The following is a 25,840-nucleotide window of genomic DNA, read 5'->3' as shown; positions in this document are numbered from 1 at the left end:
CGGAAGGGTCAAGCACCAGGGGACACTGATTTAAGATGATTAGCAAAAGAAGCAAAGACAACATCAGGGAAAACTTTTTCAAGCAGCGAGTGGTTAGGATCCGGAATGCACTGCCTGAGAGTGTGGTGGAGGCAGATTCAATCGCGGCATTCAAAGGGGAATTGGATAATTATCTGAAGAGAAAAGATTTTGCAGAGCTATGGGGAAAAGACAGAAGAATGGGACTAGCTGAGTAGCTCCTCCAGAGAGCTCGCACAGACACGATGGGCCAAATGGCCTCCTTCTGTACTGTAACCATTCTATGGTTCTATGAAATTAAATAGAGACAAGTGTAATGTAATGAAATAAATTAATTCCCTGCTGGAGTTAACTTTCTATTTACTCACGAGAAATGTTGTATTGATAAGATAGTCAACCAAGTGAGATTTGATACACTTAAACTCTTTAAAAATACAAAAAACTTTAAAAATACTTCATTACTTTTTTCACCACAATGCGCTATTTTATTCTGTCACACCTTAACTTGACAATGGATGTGTATAAAAACAGATTACCTGCCTGGAGAATTTCAACAACAGCTCGGAACAATTACACCTCAAATTCATCAGCTTCAGCCGTTCCATTAACTCCAGTGATAATACATTATTTCCCTGATATTTGTGAAGTGAAATGATATCTCACCAGATTAAGGAATGGACAAACTGGCAGGCACAAGGCTGTTATCAAACCCCGATGTAACCCAGGTTACTGAGACTGGGCTCAATGCTGACTAGATTGTTATTCAATTTCATTACTACATCAGTCATCAATTACCTTAGCTATAAACTGTAGTGTTGTCTTCTCATCAACCTGGTATGTGATACAGTACATATAAAATCCCAGCAATGCAGCCAAACAGATCTGGAAAATAAAAATTCCACTGTGAAATATTTAGAAATTGTTTTCTTTAAAAGTTTGTTATTTCTTATTACAGAATATTACTCAGTCTTTTCTCGTTATGCAATAATCACTGATTCTAGAATACTTTGCATGTGCTGACAGTTAACCATCTTCCACATGTATATTAGGCCAGCAATATTTATATGGTGCTTAATGACTGGAACCTCAACATTTATCTATAATGCAACATGCCTTAATTAATTGGCACTCTGTTCAGAGTAAAACATGTTCTGTTAATCTGTGGTTATATATCCTTCTTGGCAAGCCGACTCTGCGCTAGCTTTTAATTCTGAGTGATGTTTTATGTCCATCTTACATAAAACATTTATGGGGAAACATAAATTGGGTGATATGAGTGACAGGCAGTGACCTAACTCAATCCATCCCAGCCTTGAGATCCCAAATGAGAAAACAGATAGGAACAAGAGTGGTGACGGACTGAGTCCGTATGAATGCCAGAATCATTCAAATTAAAACCCTAAACCATATCCCTGGACACTTGAGAAATGAAATATGACGAGCAGTTTCCTATGCCCATTCTTGATGCTATCAGGAATTACTGAAGAACTCCAGTCCTCCAGCCTACCTGCTCTGGAATTCCCTCCGTGAAGCTCTTTATAAAGAGTCAGTGTTAAAAATGACCGCCAGTAATCCTTCCTTGGCTGAAGTTATAATATGCCAACCCCAGACGGCCCCATATTCTTGGCTTCCAATGTATTGGCAAGTGAAACTGTTTTTCAAAGCTGAGAAAACTCAAAGGAAGTGCCTATAACTATCTGGCAGGAAATAGTGCAATGGAGAAACAGTTTAATTTTTATTCTCAGGGTGAGGACTACGCTGGCAAGACTGGCACTTATTGTCCATGCTTGTTGCCCTTGAGTAGGTGGCGATGAGTCTTCTCCTTGAAGGACTGTGCAGCTATAAATGATTGGCTTGCTGAGCCACTTCAGAGGGCTGTTTCAGAGTCTGGATGTAAATGTATGGCCCTCTGTTCAAACTTAAAAGCAGTCTTGTTAAATTTTAAAGGTTGAGTTTTAAGTGCAAAGACTCTCAGTCCTTTGAAATGTTTGCCTTGAGGCTTTTTATCTACTCGGGGGCAGGTTTGATTTGCCTCTCCTCAAGTCTGCATAGGGAGGTAATCGCCTTGAGTAGGAAGTCGGGGGAAGAATCAAAAAGGAAGTTTTAGACAGTTGTGCAACCCTCAGGCTGGCTTTTCCCAGGTGGCTCATGAACCAACACAGCCTCAATTCCCAGTTGGGATGTCACTTTTGATCTTCCTGGAGGCAGGCAATTAAGAAGCCGCCTCCAGGAGTCCTGTCCAATTGAGAACATCGAGTAGACTATAGAAGCAGGAAGCCCAATCAGAGGGCCTGCTGTGATGTCTGGTCGGAACCCACAATGGGAGAGGAAGGAGCTGCTGAGGGTACCTAAAGATGGAGACGCGTTCTGCAGCGCTGGGAAAAATTAAAAATCACGCATGGCCACAGCTGTCAGGCCATCACTGTGGCAGGGGAATTCTTCCACAGTATGACTTGCAGGTGCAGCTATAGCCATAGCACCCCAGCAGATCCCTGTTGGGATGGTGGTGAGGAGATGCTGATGGGCCCCTAGCCTGCTGTTGGGAGGCTGCATCCCGTTATGTGTGAGACTCCCATCCTCGGTGAGGGATCTGTCCACTGACTGAAAAATCCTGGCGATGCCATCAACATTCCCCCAATTGACCCATTAATGGACCTAATTGGCTACCCACTGCTGCCAGGTGGGTAATTTGTGCCACATTGACTCCGCCTATGGCAAGATCACGCAGAGACAGGAAGGCATAGGGTAGCCGACCCAATAGGCTATTTTACAACTTTGCTCCCAGCCTCGACTCCGAACCCACTTCCCCGGGACTGGGAAAATTCAGCCCCTTATGTCTGGGCCCGGATTTTCACAGAATCGTAAAGGACTCCTGGGCCAGTTTAAAATGGTGGGCGGGACCCAATTCTGAGATTCCCATCCCCATTCCTGGCGCCCCCAATTTTTGGTGGTGTGGGATTAGGGTGTGGTAATGAGCCCACACCCTGAACTCCCAACCTAACCGGCTCCATTGTGGAGTTGGCATCAACTAGCACCCCTGTAATTTTCATGCAGTCAGGCCAGTTTCTCTATGACTTGTGGTTCACGGATCTCAGAGGAGTTGTGGACCATAATCTGGATTAGGGAACCTTTTGAAAGGTAAGGTCAAAAGGTCTTAATCATGCCCCTCTCCATGCCAACTCATACTCCCGACCTACTTCCAATGGCCCCTTATGTCCCTCATGCCAACTCATGGCCTCCAATCCAATGCCCTCAAAACCCTTAATGTCAACTCATGGTATTTCCATGCTCATTCATCAAGCATATACTCTGTACAGAACCAATTAACCCTTTGGAATAATGGCATGTGTGAAACTGATAAAAAAAAGCACCTATTCATAATTTTCTTGAAAAAAACTGCTGTTGCTGCAATCCTGTGAAAGTCTAAATCAACCAGACCTTTAAAGATAACAGGAGTTATGAGCAATTGACACCTCTTTATCTTGCGCAAGTAAACATTGAGCCATTGGTAAAAGAGATCAGAGAAAAAATAGCTTCTTATAACCTCATAAAACTGTCAATCAAACAAAGTTAACAGTTCTCTCCAGCTGTGACAACAAAGTTAATCATTTTAATAGAGTTTGGGTTCTCAGCCAAGCTGGGAGGGTATAAGTTGGTTCTGAGCTGACATGGGGGTGTGTGTGAGGGGGCACGAGTTGTCATGGAGGGTATGAGGGTCCATTGGGGTGGGTGAGGTCATGAATTGGGATGGAGGATATGAGGGCCTGGAGGTGGCACAGGAGTGGCTGGTTGGGATGAAGGGGTGTGAGGTGTGAGGGCTAGAAGGCCTAAAATGTTAGCAAACAACTGGGATGAAGTCTCAAAGGACTGAGGCGGACCTTTTAACCAGCCTGCCTCGTTGCTCGGACGCTTGTATGTCCGCCTCCGACCTGCCTCTGGGGGCGGTGAGCCCGACTCTATCCTGCCCTGACTCCCCAGAATGAAAATCGGGTCTGTCAGAGCTCTTTATACTGAGACCGGTCTGCTGAGTGGGGAAATTTCCTGATTTGAGCCACCCACCTCGGTAGCAAAAATCCAGCCCCCAATCTCTGACAAATGACCAAGTTCAATTAGTTGAGGGGTCATGAGAAAGGGGATATATATGCAAGATTAAATATAAGAGACTTTGAACAGAGGGCAGGAGAAATTTCTTCATACAGAGTTGTGAGGCTGTGGAATTCACTTCCAGGGATAGTGGCTGGAGCAGGAACTATGATAAAATTCAAGATGGAACTGAATAGTTGGACGAATGAAAATGGGTGTGCAAGGACATGGGGACAAAATGGGCAAATGTGATCAGAATTATTTGCTTGTGTGGAGGGTAAATGAAGCTATGAACCGAATGGTCTATCCCGATGCTGCAGCTTCTAACTTGACCTACAGGTAAGCCTCTAATCAACCTCTCAGCTGTAGGTTCATATGGCCGAGAAAGGACTTTCAGGCAAAACCCCAAGGATGGAGGCCCTTCAGTGCAAAGGAAATATCCTGAGTGACAATGCATACATGGAAAAATTTCTCAGTGTACAAACAGTAAAACATTCTTCAACGGCCAGGGGAATGGAGTTGAGGTGAAGGTCTTTGATGATTTAATTGAATGGTGCAGCAATCTCATGAGGCTGAATCACCTACTCCTCTTTCTATGTTCTTAAGCCTTCAGCAGACAAGGTCTGAGTACTAAGATCAGTTCTGCTCTCAATTGCTGTCAATACATCAAAGTATTACAATAAGCAATACTTATTACTTATCCAAGTGCAAATAGATTAAATCTCTTCTCTCTTTTCCAACATTATCCTAAAGACCCACTCTGTGTAATCAGATGTTACAATAATGGATCAACGTGACACTGATTTAAGTCTGTATTGGAGACCATTGTTCAAAACATGAACAGAAATTGCAGAGAGGGAAACTGAGCGCATTTGTCCCTCTGTCTTCACGGAGTCATATCAAGGCAGGACAAGGAGCAATTTTAGGGTAACACGGAATTCCATAAAAACTATGTTTATGGATCTGAGATTTGGACAAGAAATGGCCAAGGCAAAAAATAACATTTTTTAACGAGGAGACAATTTGCTTTAGATTTTTGAGCATTGGGGAGTCAAGGATTATGGGGGGAGCAGGCCAGGAATGTGGGGTTAAGACCACAATCAAATCAGGCATGATGTTATTGAATGTCAGACCAGACTCAAGGGGACAAATGGCCTACTCCTAATTCTTGTCTTCTTACACTTTTAAGCTTCAATGACCTATGGCCTAGAAGAAGTACAGGAAGGAAAATTTGTAATTCCTTTAAAAGGTCTATGGAATCTACGATTGTTTTTAAGAATGTTTGAAAAAGCCTTTTAAGAGTTTGCATCAATTGTATAGGGATCAATTATATCGTTCTTGGGTAATAAGAAATATTGGTTCATGTGACCTGGTGACCTGGAAGCAATACCAACTGGAAGGAAGTTAGAAACAAGTTGTGTGGCTGGCAGACGCAAAGGAAAGTTGCAGACACAAAGGAGTTACAAGCAAAGGAATTGAAGGATGATGGCGATCAGTGTAGAGCTGCAGACAAAGAGAGAAAGCAGGTGGAGACAGAAAGAGGAATACAGAATTTGTGAGGGGAAGAACATACAAACATACAAAATAGAAGCAGAAGTCGGCCATTCAGCCCCTCGAGCCTGCTCCGCCATATAAGATCATGGCTGATCTATTTGAGTTTTGAGTTCTACATTCACATCTACCCCCAATAACCCTTGATTCCCATGCCTAACAAGAATCTATCTACCTCTACCTTAAAAAGAGAGTTCCAAAGTCCCAAAACCCTCTAAGAGAAAAACGTTTTCCTCATCTCTGTCCTATAAGGGTGATCCCTAATTTTAAAACAGTGCCCCCTAGTCTGGATTCACCCAGAAGAGGGAACATCCTTTCCGCGTCCACCTTGTGAAGACCATTCAGGATCTTATGTACTTCAGTCAATTCACCCCTCACTCTTCTGAACTCCAGCGGAAACAAGTCCAGTCTGTCTAACCTTTCCTCATAAGACAACCCACTCATTCCGGGAATTAATCTAGTAAATCTCCTTTGAGCTGCCTCCAAAGCATTTACATCCTTCCTTAAATAAGGAGACCAAAACTGCACACAGTATGCGAGATGCAGTCTTACCAATGCTCTGTATAACTGAAGTATAACATCCTTACTTTTAGGTTCAATTCCTCTCGTAATGAAGGAAAACAATCCATTAGCCTTCTTGATTACATACTGTACCTGCAAACTAACTTTTTGTGACTCCTGCATGAGAACACCTAAATCCCTCTGCACCCCGGAATTCTGCAGTCGTTCTGCGTTTAAGTAATACTCTGCTATTTTATTCTTCCTGTCAAAGTGAACAACTTCACATTTTCCCACATTATACTCCATCTGCCAGATTTTTGCCCACTCACTCAACTTATCTATATATGTCTGCAAACTTATTCTCTCCCTCCACCACCGACGCACAGTGGCTGCAGTGTGTACCATCTACAAGGTGCACTGCAGGAATTCAAGCCTCCTTCAACAAGCACCTACCAAACCCACGACCACTACCATCTGGAAGGACAAGGGCAGCAGATAGATGGGAACACCACCACCTGGAGGCTCCCCTCCAAGTCACTCACCACCCTGACTTGGAAATATATTGCCGTTCCTTCACTGTCGCTGGGTCAAAATCCTAGAACTCCCTTCCTAACAGCACTGTGGGTGTACCTACACCACATGGACTGCAGTGGTTCAAGAAGGCAGCTCACCACCACTTTCTCAAGGGCAACTAGGGATAGGCAATAAATGCTGGCCCAGCCGGCAAAGCCCACATCCCGTGAATGAATTAAAAAAAACTCCTTATGTCCCCTTCACAACATCTTTCCAGCTATCTTTGTGTCATCTGCAAATTTAGCTATGATGCCTATGCTTCCTATATCTAAGTCATTTCTATAAATTGTAAAAAGTTGAGACCCCAGCATAGAACCCTGCGGGACCCCACTAGTTATATCCTGCCAATCAAAAAAGGACCCATTTATGCATACTCTCTGTTTTCTGCCAGCCAGCCAATCCTTTATCCAGGCTAATATGCATCCCCTGCACCATGGGGAGAATTTTCTCCCCAACGGGGGGGGGGGGGGGTTGTGTGGGGGCAGGTCAATTACTACCAGTGCCCCCGATTGGATCCGTGCCGCCATTTTACGTGGGCAGGCAAATTACACTGGGCGCGTGACATGCCTGTGTGGGTGGGGTTCCCTGATTTGGGACCTGCGCTCTTTCGCGCATGAGCACGAAAGAGAGCAGAAATCTCCCTAAGGCACCTCTGTGCCTCAGGGAGATTAGTTTAAGTCTTAAAAATTTAAATCAAGAAAAGAAAAAATTTTAAGACATGTCCCCTCATGTGACAGTTTCATATGAGCTGGGACATGTCAATGAATTTTTATAAAAACTTTTATTCAATTTATGAACACTTCATGAAACCTCATCCCGCCCGTGGATGAGGTCCCATGAAAAATGCGAAGGCCACCTGGGCTCTTCGCCGGCCCGCCAACCTTAAGGTTGGACAGGAAGCTCAGTTTATTAGTTTAATTGATATTTAAATGGCCTCAATAGGCCTTTGACAGTTCTACGGGCATGCAGCCGAGTTGGCTGCATGCCTGCCAAGCTGAAAATCTAAATGACACGCGGTGATGTTGGGACGCCTGCCATTTTACGTGTCATTTTATGCGTCGGCGAGCGGGCCCTGCCCCCACTTGCCAACCCAAAAATTCTGGCCCATGAGTTTTCATTTTCTGCAATAGCCTTTGATGTGACATCTTATCAAATGTTTAATGGCAATCCAAGTCCAGTACGTCTACAGGCTCTCCTTTATCCACAGCACCAGATTCTCCATCAAAGAACTCTAATAAAATGGTTAAACATGATTTCCCTTTCATAAAACCATGCTGACTCTTCCTGATTACCTTGAGTTTTTCTAAGTGCCCAGTTATAACTTCTTTAATGATCGACTCTAACACCTTCTCCAGGACAGATGTCAAGCTAACTGTTTTCCTGTTTTCTGCCTTCCTCCTTTTTTTGAATAGAGGGGCTATATTTGCTACTTTACAATCTGATGGAACCTCTCCAGAATCTAGAGAATTTTGGAAAATTAACACCAATGCATCTACTACCTCATTAGCCACCTCTTTTAAGACCCCAGGATGAAGTGCATCAGGACACAGAGACTTGTCAGCCTGCAGATCCATCAGTTTGCTCTGTACCACTTCCCTAGTGATTGTTATTTCACCAAGTTCCACTCTCCCCTCTACCTCCGGTTTAATAGCTATGACCGGAATGTTTTTTATATCCTCTATAGTGAAGGCAGAAGCAAAATATTTGTTCATTTCATCTACCATTTCCTTATTATCTACTATTAACTCCCCATTGTCATTCTCTAGAGGAGCAAACTTCATTTTACTTACTCTTTTCCTGTTTAATTACCTGTAGAAACTCTTGCTATCTGTTTTTACATTTCTCGCTAGCTTCCTCTCATAGTCAAATTTCTTTCTCCTGATTAACCTTTTAGTCATTCTCTGCCATTCTTTATATTCTGACCAATCATCTGACCTGCTACTCATCTTTGCGCAGTTATATGCTTTTTCCTTAAGTTTGATGCATTCCTAACATCTTAGGTCCTCCCTTTAGAACTTTTTTTTATAATAGGAATATACTTATTCTGAGCATTCTGAAAAATCCCTTTAAATGTCTGCCACTTCACTATTGATCTATCCCCTAGCCTAATATTCCAGTTAACTTCAGCTATCTCAGCTTTCATGCCCACATAGTTGCCCTTGTTTAAGTTTAAAATACTAGTCTTAGACCCACTCTTCTCCCTTTCAAACTGGATGTAAAATTCAATCATGTTCTGGTCACTGCTACCTAGGGGTGCCTTTACCCTGAGCTCATTAATCAATCCTGTCACATTACACAATACTAAGTCTAATATAAACTGCCCTCTGGTTGGTTCCAGAACGTGCTGCTCTACAGAACTATCTCAAAAGCATTCTATGAACTACTCATCCAAGCTACTACTGCCAATCTGATTTTTCCAGTTTATATGTAGATTAAAGTCACCCATGATTATTGCCATTCCTTTATCACAAGCACCCAATATTTTTTCTCGTATACTTTGTCCTACATTGTGGTTACTGTTAGGGGGCCTGTGGACCACTCCCACTAGTGACTTATTTCCCCTTCTATTCCTCATCTCCAACCAAACCGATTCTACATCCTGATCTCCTGAACCAAGGTCATCTCTAACTGTTGCACCAATGCCATCCTTGATTAACAGTGTTACCCCTCCGTCTTTACCTAGCTTCCTATTCTTCTTGAAGGTCATATACCCCTCAATATTCAGGGCCCAACCCTTGTTATCTTGTAGCCAGGTCTCCGTATGGCTATCAGACCATATTTATTTACTTCAATGGGCACTATCAATTCATTTATTTTGGTATGGATGCTACTTGCATTCAGAATCAGAGTATATAGTTTTGTCTTCTTGTTGTCTTTATGACATCTAGGCCTGAATTTTGCCCTCGTTGGGCAGGCTCAGCGGGAGCAGGTGGGGATGGTCAGGAAGTTTTGTCTTTTTGTTATCTTTTTGACATCTAGCCTTGATTCTTTGTGCATTCTTAGGTTTTTTTTCTCTCTGTCCCTTCATGCCATTTTCTGACCCTCATTTCCCATATTACTATTCTCCTTTCTTGCCTTGTCCCTACTCTTTGATATACCACATTTTTCCACATTTTATCCTTTGCCACACTATTTAGTTTTAAACCCTCTCCACTTCCCTAGTTATGCGGTTCACAAGAACACTGGTCCCAGCCCAGTTCAGGTATAGACTGTCCCAACGGTACAGACCCCACTTTCCCCAGTACTGGTGCCAGCGCCCCACAAACCAGAACTCACTTCTCCCACACCAGTCTTTGAGCCACATATTCATCTCTCTAATTTTATATACCCTATGCCAATTTGCACTTGGCTTGGGTAATAATCAAGAGATTATAGCCTTTGAGGTTCTGCTTTTCAATTTAGTACCTAGTTTCTCATACTCTGTATTCAGCTTTTCAATTTAGTACCTAGTTCCTTATACTGTCTATGCAGAACTTCTTTCCTAATTCTACCTAGGTCACTGGTACCTACTTGGACCAGAAAAACTGGATCCTCCCCCTCCCACTGCAAGCTCCTCTCCAGCCGTGAGCAGATGTCCTGAACCCTGGCACTGGGCAGGCAACACAGCCGCCTGGACTCTCGCTCTTTGCCAAAGAGAACAGTGTTAATCCCCCTCACTATCCTGCCCCCTACTACACCTCATTCTTTTTTGCTCCTCCCACTTGAATGGCTTCCTGTACCACAGTGGCATGGTCAGTTTGTTCATCCACCCTGCAGCCCCCATTCTCATCCAAGCAAGCTGAAAGAACCTCAAACCTATTGGACAATTGCAGAGGCTCACACCCCTGCACTTCTGCCCTCTGGGTCCCCTTACCTGCCTCACTCGCAGTCACACCCTCCTGTCCCTGACCACTGAACAACTCAGAAGACCCTATCCTAAGTGGTGTGACTGTCTCCTGGTATAAAGCATCCAGGTAACTTTCCCCCCTCCCTGATGTGTCGCAGAGTCTGCAGCTCAGCCTCCAGCTCAATGACTCTGACCCGAAGTTCTTCAAGCCACAAACACTTTCTGTCGATGTGTTTGCCCTGGATCATAATGTTATCCAGGAGCTCCTACATCACCATCGCTTTACACATCACCTGTCCTGTCATCCTTAATGTGTTTTAAATAATTACTTAGTTATATTATTCACTGATATGCGTTGCTTTTTTTAATATATTTTGTTAACTTTACCACCACTTTGTATACTATTTTAAACCTCAGGAATGGAATAGACCTTAACCATCACCAGATACTCACCAAACAGCTAGCTCCTTTCCCTGCAGTAGAGCAAGAACCATTTCCTACAGGGTGAGAAACATAGAGAAAGGAAACAAACACCTCCTTCAATGAACTCCCTCTCTCACCAAACTCCAAGGAAAGAATTTTGCCCTTGTCGGGTGGGCTCAGCAGGGGCGGATGGGGGAAGTCGAGAAGCCGGCCACTGCCCACGATCGGGGCCGGACCGCGATTTCACACCGGCAGGCCAATTAAGGCCCACCCAGCGTGAAACGCGTGCTGCAGCATTCAGTGCCGCCTGCGCGGGAGGGGGACGGAGGAGGGCACAGAGCTGCCTCAGGGAGATGAAGAGTTCTGAAAACAAAAATAAAGAATTTTTAAATGTTAAAAAACATGTCCCATCATATGATTCTATCATGAGCAGGGACATGTTATGAATGGGATGGGAAATTTTTAATTTTATTTTTATTTGCTGTCGGAAACCTCATCCCGCCAACCGTAAGGTTGAACCGGCAGCAAAAAAATTAATTAATTAATACTTCAATGGCCTAAATAGGCCTTCTAATTGTCGGCGGGTGCGCTGCCGATTCCCGCACGTGCCCGCCGACCGAACTATCGCGCGACGTGCCCGTTGATGTTGGGAAGCTCGCCCAACATCATCAGGCGTCATTTCACACTTGAGCAGATGCCAAGGTGAAACTTCTGCCCCAAAGTCTACACTCAGTTTCCTCAGTTGCACTGGTTTGCCAAATCACTCTCAGGAAGAGGTCAGTTTTTTTGAGGAGACAGGAGCTCTTGGAGGGACTGTGCAAGCTGGCTCAAAAGGTCTAAAACCTGGAAAGCTGTGGGGAATACCTTGGAGACCCTAAAGAGCTGGGTTTTGTTTCCCAGAAGTGGCCAAACTGTGAACATTGGTTGGTCAGCTGAAAAAAAGTCTGGAAAGCTACACCATCAGGACTGTTGTGACCCAAAGGAGAGAGGGTCCATAGAAGTGTGCCTTGTTGACTAGAACTGTACTCATGAAACTCGAAGGTGAAAGCTGTTGTCGGGTGGGGCTCCTGACCTACCCTGTGTGAATAAATAACAACATATTGTGGAAATGCTTAGTCATGTAGTGCCACATTTGTGAGGGAAGTGATGTGGATGCTCGTGGTTATGTAAAACATCTCTTTGCTGTATCAACTATTTAAGGTGAAATTTATCTTTTCATTTGAAGTATTGTTTGCCTGTTGATTCATGTGTAATTTACGTTGATTCAGATTGGTGTTAAAATAAAAAATTGCAAAAGGTGAAATCTTGTCAGTAATTTCTTCTTTGGGGGTCATTTGGTAAATTTGGTTAGTTTGGTTTATGATTCCTCCATGAGGACTGTAACAAAGTTTAGCCAAGGAGGGGGCTTCAGAAGAGTAAAGCAAAGATGTAGCTGGGCCTATCACAATGAAGGAGATAAAGAAATTGTGCTGTGGGGAAAACAGAACACTTCACAAAACCAGATCCACATGGAGCCATGAGGTGCCAGCAAGAAGTCTGCATTACCATTAGTAACCAACTATAAAATAACATCCCATTCATGGCTATAGCAAAAACTACTAAACTATTGTTCTAGTAAACTAGTTATTAACATGGACAGGACAATCTTATACTCAATATTATGAAATAAATGTTACCCAATAGGAATTTTATCTTATCACAGTTCATTAATCTTTATTATATTGGTATCAATGTTAATTTATTAGCCGCTGGTGCAATAAATCACAACTGTAAAATTCAAACCCTCCATCACACATTTATAAAATAATAAAAGCCATGCACCTTTATTATTAGATATATTATTGGAGAGACTTCAACATTGACCAGTGTTTTAACAAGGATTTCTTTATGTTCTCGCACCGGGGAGTCTATCAGTTTTGGATTGTGGGGAGAAGTTAACCCAAGGGGCTCTCAACAATGAGTTAAGAGTTTGAGAGGGACAATATAACATTTTTTCATCTCACCACAGAAGAAGCAGTCTGGAAACAAAAAGCACTCTTGTTGAAAGTCCATATTCTGCCTCTCCAGTCATAGGCAATGGTCCAAAGTGAGCTTTCCCACTTCAACAGTTCATAGCACTGAATGACATCATTTTGTGTAGAATCCCCAGCACAGAATCAGGCCATTCAGCCCAACAGGTTCATACCAGTGTTTATGCTCCACATGAGCATCCTCCTACCCATCTTCATCTAACACCACCAGCATATCCTCCTAATCCATTCCACATCATGTGTTTATCTAGATTGCCTTTAAATGCAGCCACAATGTTCACCTTAGCTACTCTATGCAGTGGCAAGTTCCACATTCTCACCACACTTTGGGTAAAGGAGCTTCTCCTAAATTTTCCATTGGATTTAATAGTGACTATCTTATATTCACGACACTTATTTCTTGATTCTTCTCTACATTTACCCTTTCAAAATGGTGAAGACACCTATTGGGCCATCCTTCAGCCTTTGCTAGAGAAAAAATCCTATTTGAACATACCTACCAGGTATAATCTCTTGGTTACGATATCATCCTTTTAATTATTTTTTGCATTTTGAAATCCATGTTAACTATTTTTAATTATATTTTCAATTTCTGAATGTTCTTCTGTTACAACCTTGAGTAAAGATGCCATTATCTAAACTATGTGGGCATGAGTGTAAGAAGCAGCACTATAAAGTTTGGAGATAATACAAAACTTTGTCAAAGTAGTAGATAGTGATGTAGAATAGTTATAGGCTTCAGGTTATTACAGCATCACAGATGGAGTTCAATGTGGAGAAGTATGAAGTGATGCACTTTGGGGGACCAGTATATTGTAAATGGCAGGATTTTGATAAGTGCATAAGAGCAGTGAGATCTTTGTGCCCATTTACACAAATCATTAAAGTTTTTTTATTCTTTAATGGGACGTGGGCATCACTGGCAAGGCCAGCATTTGTTGATAAAAACGAAAAGCTAAAAGCTACTGCGGATGCTGGAAATCCAAAACAAAACAAAAACAGAATTACCTGGAAAAACTCAGCAAGTCTGGCAGCATCGGCGGAGAAGAAATCAGTCAACGTTTCGAGCCTCCATGGCCCTTCGGCAGAACTGCAGCATAGTTTCAACAAGGGAGAAATATAAATTGGTTTAAGGTGGGTGGGGGGCGGGGATGGAAGAGACACATTGAGGGTGTGGTGTGAGCAGATAATAATCAAAAGATGTCAGAGACAAAAGGGTCAAAGAGGTGTTGAAGGTGGTGGTCTTTGTCTGAGAAAAGTGCTAATTAAGAATGGAAAACAGGATATTCAAAGTACAGCTCTAGTGGGGGTGGGGTGGAAAGACTAAAGGTTTTAGTTTTAGATTTAAAAATAATGGAAATAGGTGGGGAAAGAAGAATCTATATAAATTATTGAAAAAAAAGGCGGGTGGGGGGGGGAAAAGGAAACGGGGTGGGGATGGGGGGAGGGGGAGTTTAAGATCTAAAGTTGTTGAATTCAATATTCAGCCCAGAGGGCTGTAAAGTGCCTAGTCGGAAGATGAGGTGCTGTTCCTCCAGTTTGCGTTGGGCTTCACTGGAACAATGCAGCAAGCCAAGGACAGACATGTTGGCAAGAGAACAGGGTGGAGTGTTAAAATGGCAAGCGACAGGGAGGTTTGGGTCTTTCTTGCGGACAGACCGCAGGTGTTCTGCAAAACGGTCGCCCAGTTTGCGTTTGGTCTCTCCAATGTAGAGGAGACCGCATTGGGAGCAACGAATGCAGTAGACTAAGTTAGGGGAAATGCAAGTGAAATGCTGCTTCACTTGAAAGGAGTGTTTGGGCCCTTGGACGGTGAGGAGAGAGGAAGTGAAGGGGCAGGTGTTGCATCTTCTGCGTGGGCATGGGGAGGTGCCATAAGTGGGGGTTGAGGAGTAGGGGGTGATGGAGGAGTGGACCAGGGTGTCCCGGAGGGAACGATCCCTATGGAATGCCGTCAAGGGGGGTGAAGGGAAGATGTGTTTGGTGGTGGCATCATGCTGGAGTTGGCGGAAATGGCGGAGGATGATCCTTTGAATGCGGAGGCTGGTGGGGTGATAAGTGAGGACAAGGGGGACCCTATCATGTTTCTGGGAAGGAGGAGAAGGCGTGAGGGAGGATGCGCGGGATATGGGCCGGACACGGTTGAGGGCCCTGTCAACGACCGTGGATGGAAAACCTCGGTTAAGGAAGAAGGAGGACATGTCAGAGGAGCTGTTTTTGAAGGTAGCGTCATCAGAACAGATGCGACGGAGGCGAAGGAACTGAGAGAATGGGATGGAGTCTTTACAGGAAGCGGGGTGTGAGGAGCTGTAGTCGAGGTAGCTGTGGGAGTCGGCAGGCTTGTAATGGATATTGGTGGACAGTCTATCATCAGAAATTGAGACAGAGAGGTCAAGGAAGGGAAGAGAAGTGTCAGAGATGGACCATGTGAAGATAATGGAGGGGTGGAGATTGGAAGCAAAATTAATAAATTTTTCCAGGTCCCGACGAGAGCATGAAGCAGCACCGAAGTAATCATCGATGTACCGGAGAAAGAGTTGTGGGAGGGGGCCGGAGTAGGACTGGAACAAGGAATGTTCCACATACCCCATAAAGAGACAGGCATAGCTGGGGCCCATGCGGGTACCCATAGCCACACCTTTTATTTGGAGGAAGTGAGAGGAGTTAAAGGAGAAATTGTTCAGTGTGAGAACAAGTTCAGCCAGACGGAGGAGAGTAGTGGTGGATGGGGATTGTTGGGGCCTCTGTTCAAGGAAGAAGCTAAGGGCCCTCAGACCATCCTGGTGGGGGATGGAGGTGTAGAGGGATTGGACATCCATGGTGAAGAGGAAGCGGTTGGGGCCAGGGAACTGGAAATTGTTGATGTGACGTAAGGTGTCAGAGGAATCACGGTCCCTTCCCACCTACATCCGTGATTCCTCTGACACCTTACGTCACATCAACAATTTCCAGTTCCCCCCCACCCGCCTTTTTTTTCAATAATTTATATAGATTCTTCTTTCCCCACCTATTTCCATTATTTTTAAATCTAAAACTAAAACCTTTAGTCTTTCCACCCCACCCCCACTAGAGCTGTACTTTGAATATCCTGTTTTCCATTCTTAATTAGCACTTTTCTCAGACAAAGACCACCACCTTCAACACCTCTTTGACCCTTTTGTCTCTGACATCTTTTGATTATTATCTGCTCACACCACACCCTCAATGTGTCTCTTCCCCCCCGCCCCCCACCCACCTTAAACCAATTTATATTTCTCCCTTGTTGAAACTATGCTGCAGTTCTGCCGAAGGGCCATGGAGGCTCGAAACGTTGACTGATTTCTTCTCCGCCGATGCTGCCGGACTTGCTGAGTTTTTCCAGCATTTGTTGCCCATTCCTAATTGTCCTTGCACTGAATGGCTTGCTAGGTCATTTCAGAGGGCAATTAAGAGTCAACCACATTGCTGTGGGTCTGGAGTCACATGTAGGCCAAGCCAGGTAAGGGCGACAGATTTCCTTCCTAAAGGACATTAGTGAACCAGATGGGTTTTTACGACAATCGATGACAGTTTCATGGTCACCATTACTGAGACTTGCATTATATTCCGGATTTGTTTCCATTAATTGAATTTAAATTCCACCAACTGCCTTGGTGGGATTTGAACCCATGTCCACAGGCCCCCTTAAAGGTGGTAGGGCAAATTAGTTAAAAAAAAACAGATGGGGGGTTACTTGCGTTTATCAACAGAGGAATTAAATATAAAAGCAAGGAGATCCAGCTAGGACTTTATAAATCACTGCTTAGGCCTCAGCTGGAGAATTGTTGACGATTCTGGGCACCATACTTCAGGAAAGATGTAACGGCCTTAGAGAGGGTACAGAGGTTTACCAGGATATTCCCAGGAATGAGGGACTTCAGTTATGAGGAAAGGTTGGAAACATTAGGATTGTTCGACTTGGAACAGAGAATGTTAAGATGAGGTGACTTACAGACGTTTTCAAAATGTTGAAACGTTTTGATTGGGTAGATAGAGAAACATTATTCCTTGGAAAAACTCAGCAGGTCTGGCAGCATCGGTGGAGATGAAAAGAGTCGACGTTTCGAGTCCTCACGACCCTTCAACAGAACTGAGTATAGTTAGGAGAGGGGTGAAATATAAGCTGGTTTAAGGTGGGCGGGGGGAGAGAGAAGTTGACGGGGGGGGTGGTTGTAAGGACAAGCAAGCAGTGATAGGAGCAGATAATCAAAAGATGTCACAGACAAAAGGATCAAAGAGGTGTTGAAGGTGGTGATATTATCTAAGAAAATGTGCTAATTAAGAATGGATGGCAGGACACTCAAGGTACAGCTCTAGTGGGGGTGGGGTGGAAAGACTGACAAGGTATTAGTTGTAGATTTTAAAATAATGGAAATAGGTGGGACTATTTCCATTATTTTAAAATCTACAACTAATACCTTGTCAGTCTTTCCACCCCACCCCCACTAGAGCTGTACCTTGAGTGTCCTGCCATCCTTTCTTAATTAGCACATTTTCTTAGATAATATCACCACCTTCAACACCTCTTTGATCCTTTTGTCTGTGACATCTTTTGATTATCTGCTCCTATCACTGCTTGCTTGTCCCTACAACCACACCCCCCCCTCAACTTCTCTCTCCCCCCCCCTCCACCTTAAACCAGCTTATATTTCACCCCTCTCCTAACTATACTCAGTTCTGTTGAAGGGTCATGAGGACTCGAAACGTTGACTCTTTTCATCTCCACCGATGCTGCCAGACCTGCTGAGTTTTTCCAGGTAATTCTGTTTTTGTTTTGGATTTCCAGCATCCGCAGTAGTTTTTTGTTTTTAAACATTATTCCTTTTAGTGAATGGTTCAATAACTTGAAGTAACATATTGAAAATCATTGGCAAAAGATCTAAAAGGGAGATCAGAATTATTTTTTCATTCAGATATTTGTTGGTATCTGAAAGGCTTTACCTGAAAAGGTGTGGAAGCTGATTCCAGAAATAATTTTAAAAGGGAGTTGGACAGGTCATTGAGGATGAGGAATTTCCAGGGTTACGGACAAAAAACATCACTGTTTTTTCAAAGATCCAGCACGGACTTGAGAGGATGAATGAACTCCTGAGCTGTAAGTTTCTATGATGTTTTCTACCACTGACATTAAGCTAACTGGTCTATAATTCCCTGGAGTGCTCTTGTTACAATATTGAAGGATCCTCAATGTCACTTAATCTCATTGAGCTATCTAGTACAGATGCATTTAAATGTATTACCTATACATCTTGTTGTTTTAGACTACCTTGGTTCACTGAGTTTACATTTGAAATTTCCCAGTCAGATACATTAAACCCAACTTCTGAAAGGCACTGCCCACAGTATATGTGCGCTTCCTCTCTTTTGCACTCTAGACATCCGTGCAGTCTTTGAGATCTTAAATACCTTGCTTAAAGGTGCAAACTGGGGCCAGATTGCCCCCTTTGCAAATAGATGGAATTTACAGCCCAGAATCAGGCTTCTCAGCCCAAATGGTGTATGCTCCACATGAGCTACTTCCCACCCTACTTCACCCAATCCAATCAGGATATCCTATTCTTTTTCCCTCAGTTCCTTCTCCAGCTTCCCCTTAAATGCCTGCACACTACTCACCTCAACCACTCCCTGTGGTAACAAGTTCACATGCCACTCTCTGAGTAAAGAACTTCCTGTATAGCAAATTGAGTCAGTTTAGGAAAAATTACTTCCAGCATTTTGGTAAGTTCAATAAATTCCAAATTGTTGGAATTTGCTGTAGTTGAAAATAAGGCCTTTAGCACTATGTTTCCTCTCCCAAAATGTTTTGCCTCCCACTTTTTTTTTACTGTTCCTCTCTTCCAATTTCTGTCATTCCTATTAACATCATGGGAAATAGCAGACATCAGGAATGAAGTTTGTCTTGGGTGATAGCACAAAGTGGGTGACACTGAATCAGCCACTGATTTTACACACTGTTCCATCAAGTTGCCAATTCTCTATTGCCCATTTTGCACCATTCCCCAAGACCACATTCACTCTCAATCCTCATTTATGCTTGTACATGTAACTCAATGTATTGTAGAGTGCACCAACCTTGGTTGTCCGAAAAATTATTCCTTCTCAATTTTACTTAATTTTAAAATGACTGGGAGAGGTCAATTTAACACAGAAGGAATTGAAACTAGAGAACCAGCAATGAGGAATGGTGACCAGGAAGAAGGCTGGAAGCAGGAATGTTTTCCCCTCATCTTTCTGGGAGCACCATATAGTATAAAGATAGGGTTGCCAGCCCTCCAGGATTGCGCTGGAGTATCCAGGAATTAAAGATTAAACTCCAGGACACTGCTGTCAGCAACATCTGGGAGAAAAATTACAGGGGTATTCATAGAAAAGGATTTCTTAATTTTCTTTGAACACTTACATTTATTAGGCATAAAAATATACAAGATTGGGGAAAAAGAGCTGTTTGTTAGGCAGTCAAGAGTCATCCAATCAAGTAATGAACAGTCTGCATGCCATGAAATCGGTGAAGGAAGGTGGTAAGGATGGACGTTTTAGGGGATCAATGATGGAAGTATGACGTTGGGACAGTTGGAGGCAGGTGATCACATGAGAACCCTCCAGGAATAAATTCATCCAGAGTTGGCAACGCCATATCAACAGGGCTGTATAATAATGAGGAGGTAATGCTTCTAAAGGGGCCCTGGCTGCAGTCAGAGTAATAATGAAGCAAGACTAACCCAGCTAGTTAGTACCAAGCCAACAGCTGGCTTGTACCTTAAAAGCTTTCAAACTGCAAGGGAAATTCCTGAAGTCATTACATTTCTAAACTGTAATCAGGCTTCTAATTTTTTTTCTGATTTTGCTGGGACATTTTTTCTGTTACAATACAATGGAATCGTTTTTTCCCCACAATAAAAACATCATAGAAACTTACAGCTCAGGAGTTCATTCGTCCCCTCAAGTCTGTGCTGGATCTTTGAGAAAGCGGTGATGTTTTTTGTCCATAACTCTGGAAATTCCTCAAAATGCCTTTGAGTAGCTTCTTTTTAAAGTTAGGACAGGGGGTCACAAGGAGTTTGTCAATATTTGCAGTTGATTCACACATAGAAATGTATGAAAGCTGCTGCCTTGCAAGGAAATGGTTTGTAACTGCCCAGAGATAAAAACAAAAAACTACTGTGGATGCTGGAAATCCAAAACAAAAACAGAATTACCTGGAAAAACTCAGCAGGTCTGGCAGCATCGGTGGAGATGAAAAGAGTCGACGTTTCGAGTCCTCACGACCCTTCAACAGAACTGAATATAGTTAGGAGAGGGGTGAAATATAAGCTGGTTTAAGGTGGAGGGGGGGGGAGAGAGAAGTTGAGGGGGGGGTGTGGTTGTAGGGACAAGCAAGCAGTGATAGGAGCAGATAATCAAAAGATGTCACAGACAAAAGGATCAAAGAGGTGTTGAAGGTGGTGATATTATCTAAGAAAATGTGCTAATTAAGAATGGATGGCAGGACACTCAAGGTACAGCTCTAGTGGGGGTGGGGTGGAAAGACTGACAAGGTATTAGTTGTAGATTTTAAAATAATGGAAATAGGTGGGAAAAGAAAAATCTATATAAATTATTGAAAAAAACAAAAGGGAGGGGGAAGAAATGGGGTGGGGATGGGGGGAGGGAGTTTAAGATCTAAAGTTGTTGAATTCAATATTCAGCCCGGAAGGCTGCAAAGTGCCTAGTCGAAAGATGAGGTGCTGTTCCTCCAGTTTGCGTTGGGCTTCACTGGAACAATGCAGCAAGCCAAGGACAGACATGTGGGCAAGAAAGCTGGGTGGAGTGTTAAAATGGCAAGCGACAGGGAGGTTTGGGTCTTTCTTGCGGACAGACCGCAGGTGTTCTGCAAAGCGGTCGCCCAGTTTGCGTCTGGTCTTTCCAATGTAGAGGAGACCACATTGGGAGCAACGAATGCAGTAAACTAAGTTAGGGGAAATGCAAGTGAAATGCTGCTTCACTTGAAAGGAGTGTTTGGGCCCTTGGACGGTGAGGAGAGAGGAAGTGAAGGGGCAGGTGTTGCATCTTCTGCGTGGGCATGGGGAGGTGCCATAGGTGGGGGTTGAGGAGTAGGGGGTGATGGAGGAGTGGACCAGGGTGTCCCGGAGGGAATGATCCCTATGGAATGCCACCAGGGGGGGTGAAGGGAAGATGTGTTTGGTGGTGGCATCATGCTGGAGTTGGCGGAAATGGCGGAGGATGATCCTTTGAATGCGGAGGCTGGTGGGGTGATAAGTGAGGACAAGGGGGACCCTATCATGTTTCTGGGAGGGAGGAGAAGGCATGAGGGCAGATGCGCGGGAGATACCTCGACTACAGCTCCTCACACCCCACTTTCTGTAAGGACTCCATCCCATTCTCTCAGTTCCTTCGCCTCCGTCACATCTGTTCTGATGACCCTACCTTCAAAAACAGTTCCTCTGACATGTCCTCCTTCTTCTTTAACTGAGGTTTTCCACCCACGGTCGTTGACAGGGCCCTCAACCGTGTCTGGTCCATCTCCCGCGCATTCGCCCTCACGCCTTCGCCTCCCTCCCAGAAACATGATAGGGTCCCCCTTGTCCTCACTTATCACCCCACCAGCCTCCGCAGATGGTGGTTATTCATATAAGCTTCTTGCATCACGTGTATGAACATAGAATATACAAATTAGGAGCAGGAACAGGCCATTCGGCCGCTCGGGCCTGCTCTGCCATTCAATAAGTTCATGGCTGATCTGATTGCAACCTCAACTCCACCTTCCCCCTACCCCGATAACCTTTGACTCCCTTGTTAGTCAAGAATCTACCTACCTCTACCTTTAAAATATTCAATGACCCCACCTCCATCGCTCTCTGAGGGAGAGAGTTCCAAAGATTGGCTACCCTCTGAGAGAAAACATTTCTTCTCATCTCCTTATTAAATGGGAGACCCCTTACTTTTTAACTGTGCCCCCTAGTTCCAGTCTCTCCCACAAGAGGAAACATCCTTTCAGCATCCACCCTGTCAAACCCCCTCAGCATCTTACATGTTTCAACAAGATCACTTCGCAATCTTCAAAACTCCAATGGATACAGGCCCAGCCTGTCCAATCTTTTCTCTTATGATAACCAACCACATACCCCCACCCCCATCCCAGGTGTCAGTCAAGTGAACCTTCTCTGAACTGCTTCTAATGCATTTATATCCTATCCTAAAAAGGAGGCCATAACTGTACACAGTATTCTAAATATGGTCTCACCAACGCCCTGCACAACTGTAACAAAACATCCCTACATTTATACAAACAAAATACTGCGGATGCTGGAAATCTGAACTAAAAACAGAAAATTCTGGATCAACTCAGCAGGTCTGGCAGCATCTGTGAAGAGAGAAGCAGAGTTAACATTATGACTCCGGAGTCATATGGACTCAAAGCCTCTACCCATGCTAATATGTTATCCCCTATACCATGAGCTCTTATTTTGCAACCTTTGGTGTGGCACTTTGTTAAATGCCTTCTGGAAATCTAAGTACAGCACATCCACAGATTCCCCTTTATCCACATTGCTTGTTACTTCCTCAAAGAACTCCAATAAATTTGTCAAACATGGTTTCCCTTTCACAAAACCACGTTGACTGTGCTTGATTGCATTGAGATTTCTAAGTACCTAGCTATAACCTCCTTAATAATAGATTTCAGCAATTTCCCTCTGATAGATGTTAAGCTAATTGGCCTGTAGTTTCCTGCTTCCTGTCTTCTTCCTTTCTTCAATAGAGCTGTAGTCACATTCACTATTTTCCAATCTGATTGGATCTTTCTAGAATCTCGGGGATTTTGGAAAACTAAAACCAATGCATGTGCTATCTCAGCAGCCACTTCTTTTAAGACTCTAGGTTGAAGTCCATCAGGACCTGGGGACTTGGCAGCTTTTAGTTCTAATAATTTTCTTAGTGCCCTTTCCCTGATGATTGCAATTGTTTTAAGTTCCTTCCTCCTTCTCACCTCCTGATTCACAATTATTTCCGGTCATTGGTCATTGCATTTTATTACAAATGAGAATGAAATTTGGTGGAAGACAAGATTTTCAGCATTTCTGTTCTGATGAAGGGTCGTCATCGATCCGAAATGTTAACTCTGTTTCTCTCTCCATGGATGCTATCAGACCTGCTGAGTATTTCTAGCATTTTTCTGTTTTTATTTCAGATTTCCAGCAGCTGCAATATTTTGCTTTTGACATTGACACGGTCCTTTTCTTCTGTCAACTTTCCCCACTTAACAATTAAACTCTGACTGACCTCACTTGACAGCAATTTGACTGTTAACCTTTCCTCAACAGCACAATCAACATTGTATGTTACATGCTGAGACTCCCCTGTCACGGCAAGCGATATAACATTTGACTTAATGTGACCAATTTACATTAGCTGATATCCCATGACATTGCTCACTTAGATGATCACCTCAGATGATCTACTGAGATACAATGTATTCTGTTGGTGCGGGTAGTTGTGTGTAACTTTACCTGTCCCTTCCAGGTCACGGTATATTGGATATTATAAGATCAATTACTGGCCAATACTCCGAGGCATAACCTGGGACCACAAACCAATGCAAAATCATTCTCTTAAAGATTATCAGATTGCTTGGCATCTGCGACAAAATGCAACATTTCAAGGTGTAAGGGTCTCAATGCTTTTATATTTCATGTACTCTATCTCACATTGATTTAAATGAAGATGTAAATTGAGAGAAGTGTAGAACAGTCAGCTGATGCAATATCATCCCGTTTATACTATTGTGGAAAGTTAAAATGAATCCCAGTGAGTCAAGAACTGGTGTCTTCAGGTGAACGAGGGTTCAGAGGGTGGACCAAACCAGACACATATAGATCAGTCCCTATTGTGGAGCTGTACATTATAAATGCCAATATCCATATTTATAATGGAAACTGCCTATGTAAACTTGTCACACTTTCGCCCTGTTGGCACTGGAGTGCCTCCAGTGGTAGCATGATACTATCCAATTGGCAGTCTCAATGAAGCTGGCAACAAGTACATGCAGTCGCAGGATTTTTGATTATTTCAATGTTGGAATAACTGGCACGAAATAGATGCAAAATGTACTTTAGCGCCTTGTTGTAAAAATGTTGGCTTTATGTATTCGAAACACAACTCAGATTCGTCACTCCTCCCAGACGACAATAAGGATTGTGAAACAGCCCCCACCCCACCCACTATACTGTCTAAAATTGAGCTGCAGTCTAACACAACGGCTATTCATTATTCAACATCGTTTGTTTACCAAACCCGTCAAGGAAGGGGCTGCCAGAATTGTATCTGTCTCTCTCAACTCCAATCACTGTTTCGCTAATTTCCTAATAACTTGTGTGTATTGTAACTTGTGTGCCAGTTATAATAGCGAATATTGCTTTTTATAAAGCGGGTGATAATAGCCAGAAGCTTTGCACCGTGTTTGAGGGGAATAAAAGTAACCAACTTTCTATATATTTATTGTATATATTTAGAAACACTCCCACGAGTGTTTGTTTGGTTAGCAACATGACACAAAAGTGACTGGCGCTCTCACGAAAGCTCAATTACCTTTGACCTATTCCTTATTTGCCTTGCTCCTGTACAATGTTACACTTTGTTGCAGACTTTTAATCACAATGCCACATTGTATCTCAGCGATTGTCACAAGACACAATGTATTCGCCGCAGCTTACAGAAGGTTCTGTTCACTAAGACAGCCAGAAGCAGGCATGCCCTCGACCAAAACACCCGCTCTGCCCTCACAAACAGCGACCATGCAGATCTAAGCGCTTTTAGCAATAATGTCTGGCATGCGATAGTTGGCTCCGTTGCCCCCCCTTTAGCCGCCCTGGATCAATGTGTCATGAGGCGGATTGCTGAAAGGCAGTGATTCCAGCTTTTTTATATATTGGGAGAGGGGAGGGGAGGAAAAAACACTGCTTACAATGATGCCAACCCAGTACGGGGTGTCTCTGGCCAGCAAGGAGGAGCTGATACTTTTCATTATGAAGGCGACCACTGCAATGGCAATGCCCAGGACCAGTTGCAATAAGGCGATTAGAACTGGGAAGCGACAGCCACAACACTTATGAGAATCTTCATCGCCAGCAGCTTTGGCTTCTGTCCTGTCCTTCCCCTCCGCTCCGCTTTTCTCTTTCACCGGCTCGGTGTTCTTAGTCTCCTCGGCTTTGTCCTGTTTTTTCTTGTTCTTGTCGTCAGTTCCCATGGTTTCTGTTTATCTGATGTTTGTCTGTGTTTTCAAAGGGAGCAGAATTGGTGAGGATAATGTGTGAACTTAGGGCGTTGGTGTTTTTCAAATCGATGACAGTCCCTTTGCTGAGTCTGGACGAATATACGGAAAACATTTAGGGGGCAGTTCTCAGCCCTTCGGTTCCCACATATAGACCAACAGGAGGGGGAAGGCGAGGGGTATTCAAACAGCCCACGGAATGGGGACTCAAGACGCTCTGAACAAACTCCACTCAGCTCAACCGCTTGTTGTTTGCATTAGGTAGAGAGCGGGGGGGCGAAGGGGCAATTCTTGATTATTTTCAGTTTTACAACGGAAAAGAGAATCTAACCGGAAAATGCAGCAACAAGGTTCAAGTCTAGCCTGTATTTTTCTTATTGCTTCTCGGGATGTGGGCGTCACTGGCTAGGCCAGAATTTATTGCCCATCCTCAATTACCCTCCAGAAAGTGGTGAGCTGCCTTATTGAATGGTTGCAGTCCATGTGGCGTAGGTACATCCACAGTGCTGTTAGGGAGGGTGTTCCTGGATTTTTACCCAGTGACAGTGAAGG

At 43.7% G+C, this 25,840-nt stretch overlaps 1 protein-coding gene across 1 annotated transcript in view; it reads right to left on the bottom strand.

Moving 5' to 3' along the window:
* Positions 1–25,562, bottom strand: part of sspn (sarcospan (Kras oncogene-associated gene)) — a 51,510-nt gene extending 25,948 nt beyond the window's left edge. The window contains exons 1-2 of the mRNA XM_078553664.1: positions 24,983–25,562; positions 814–900 (exon numbers count right to left, since the gene is read on the bottom strand). Of these exons, the coding sequence (XP_078409790.1) occupies positions 814–900; positions 24,983–25,264 (369 nt within the window). The 5' untranslated portion in view covers positions 25,265–25,562. The remainder of the gene's footprint in view (positions 1–813; positions 901–24,982) is intronic.
* Positions 25,563–25,840: the final 278 nt, after the last annotated feature.

Source organism: Cetorhinus maximus, chromosome 12 (assembly GCF_964194155.1).
Source record: "Cetorhinus maximus chromosome 12, sCetMax3.hap1.1, whole genome shotgun sequence".
NCBI lineage: Eukaryota > Metazoa > Chordata > Chondrichthyes > Lamniformes > Cetorhinidae > Cetorhinus > Cetorhinus maximus.
Note: the sequence above shows the minus strand (reverse complement) of the source record. Positions and strands in the feature narration are given on the sequence as shown.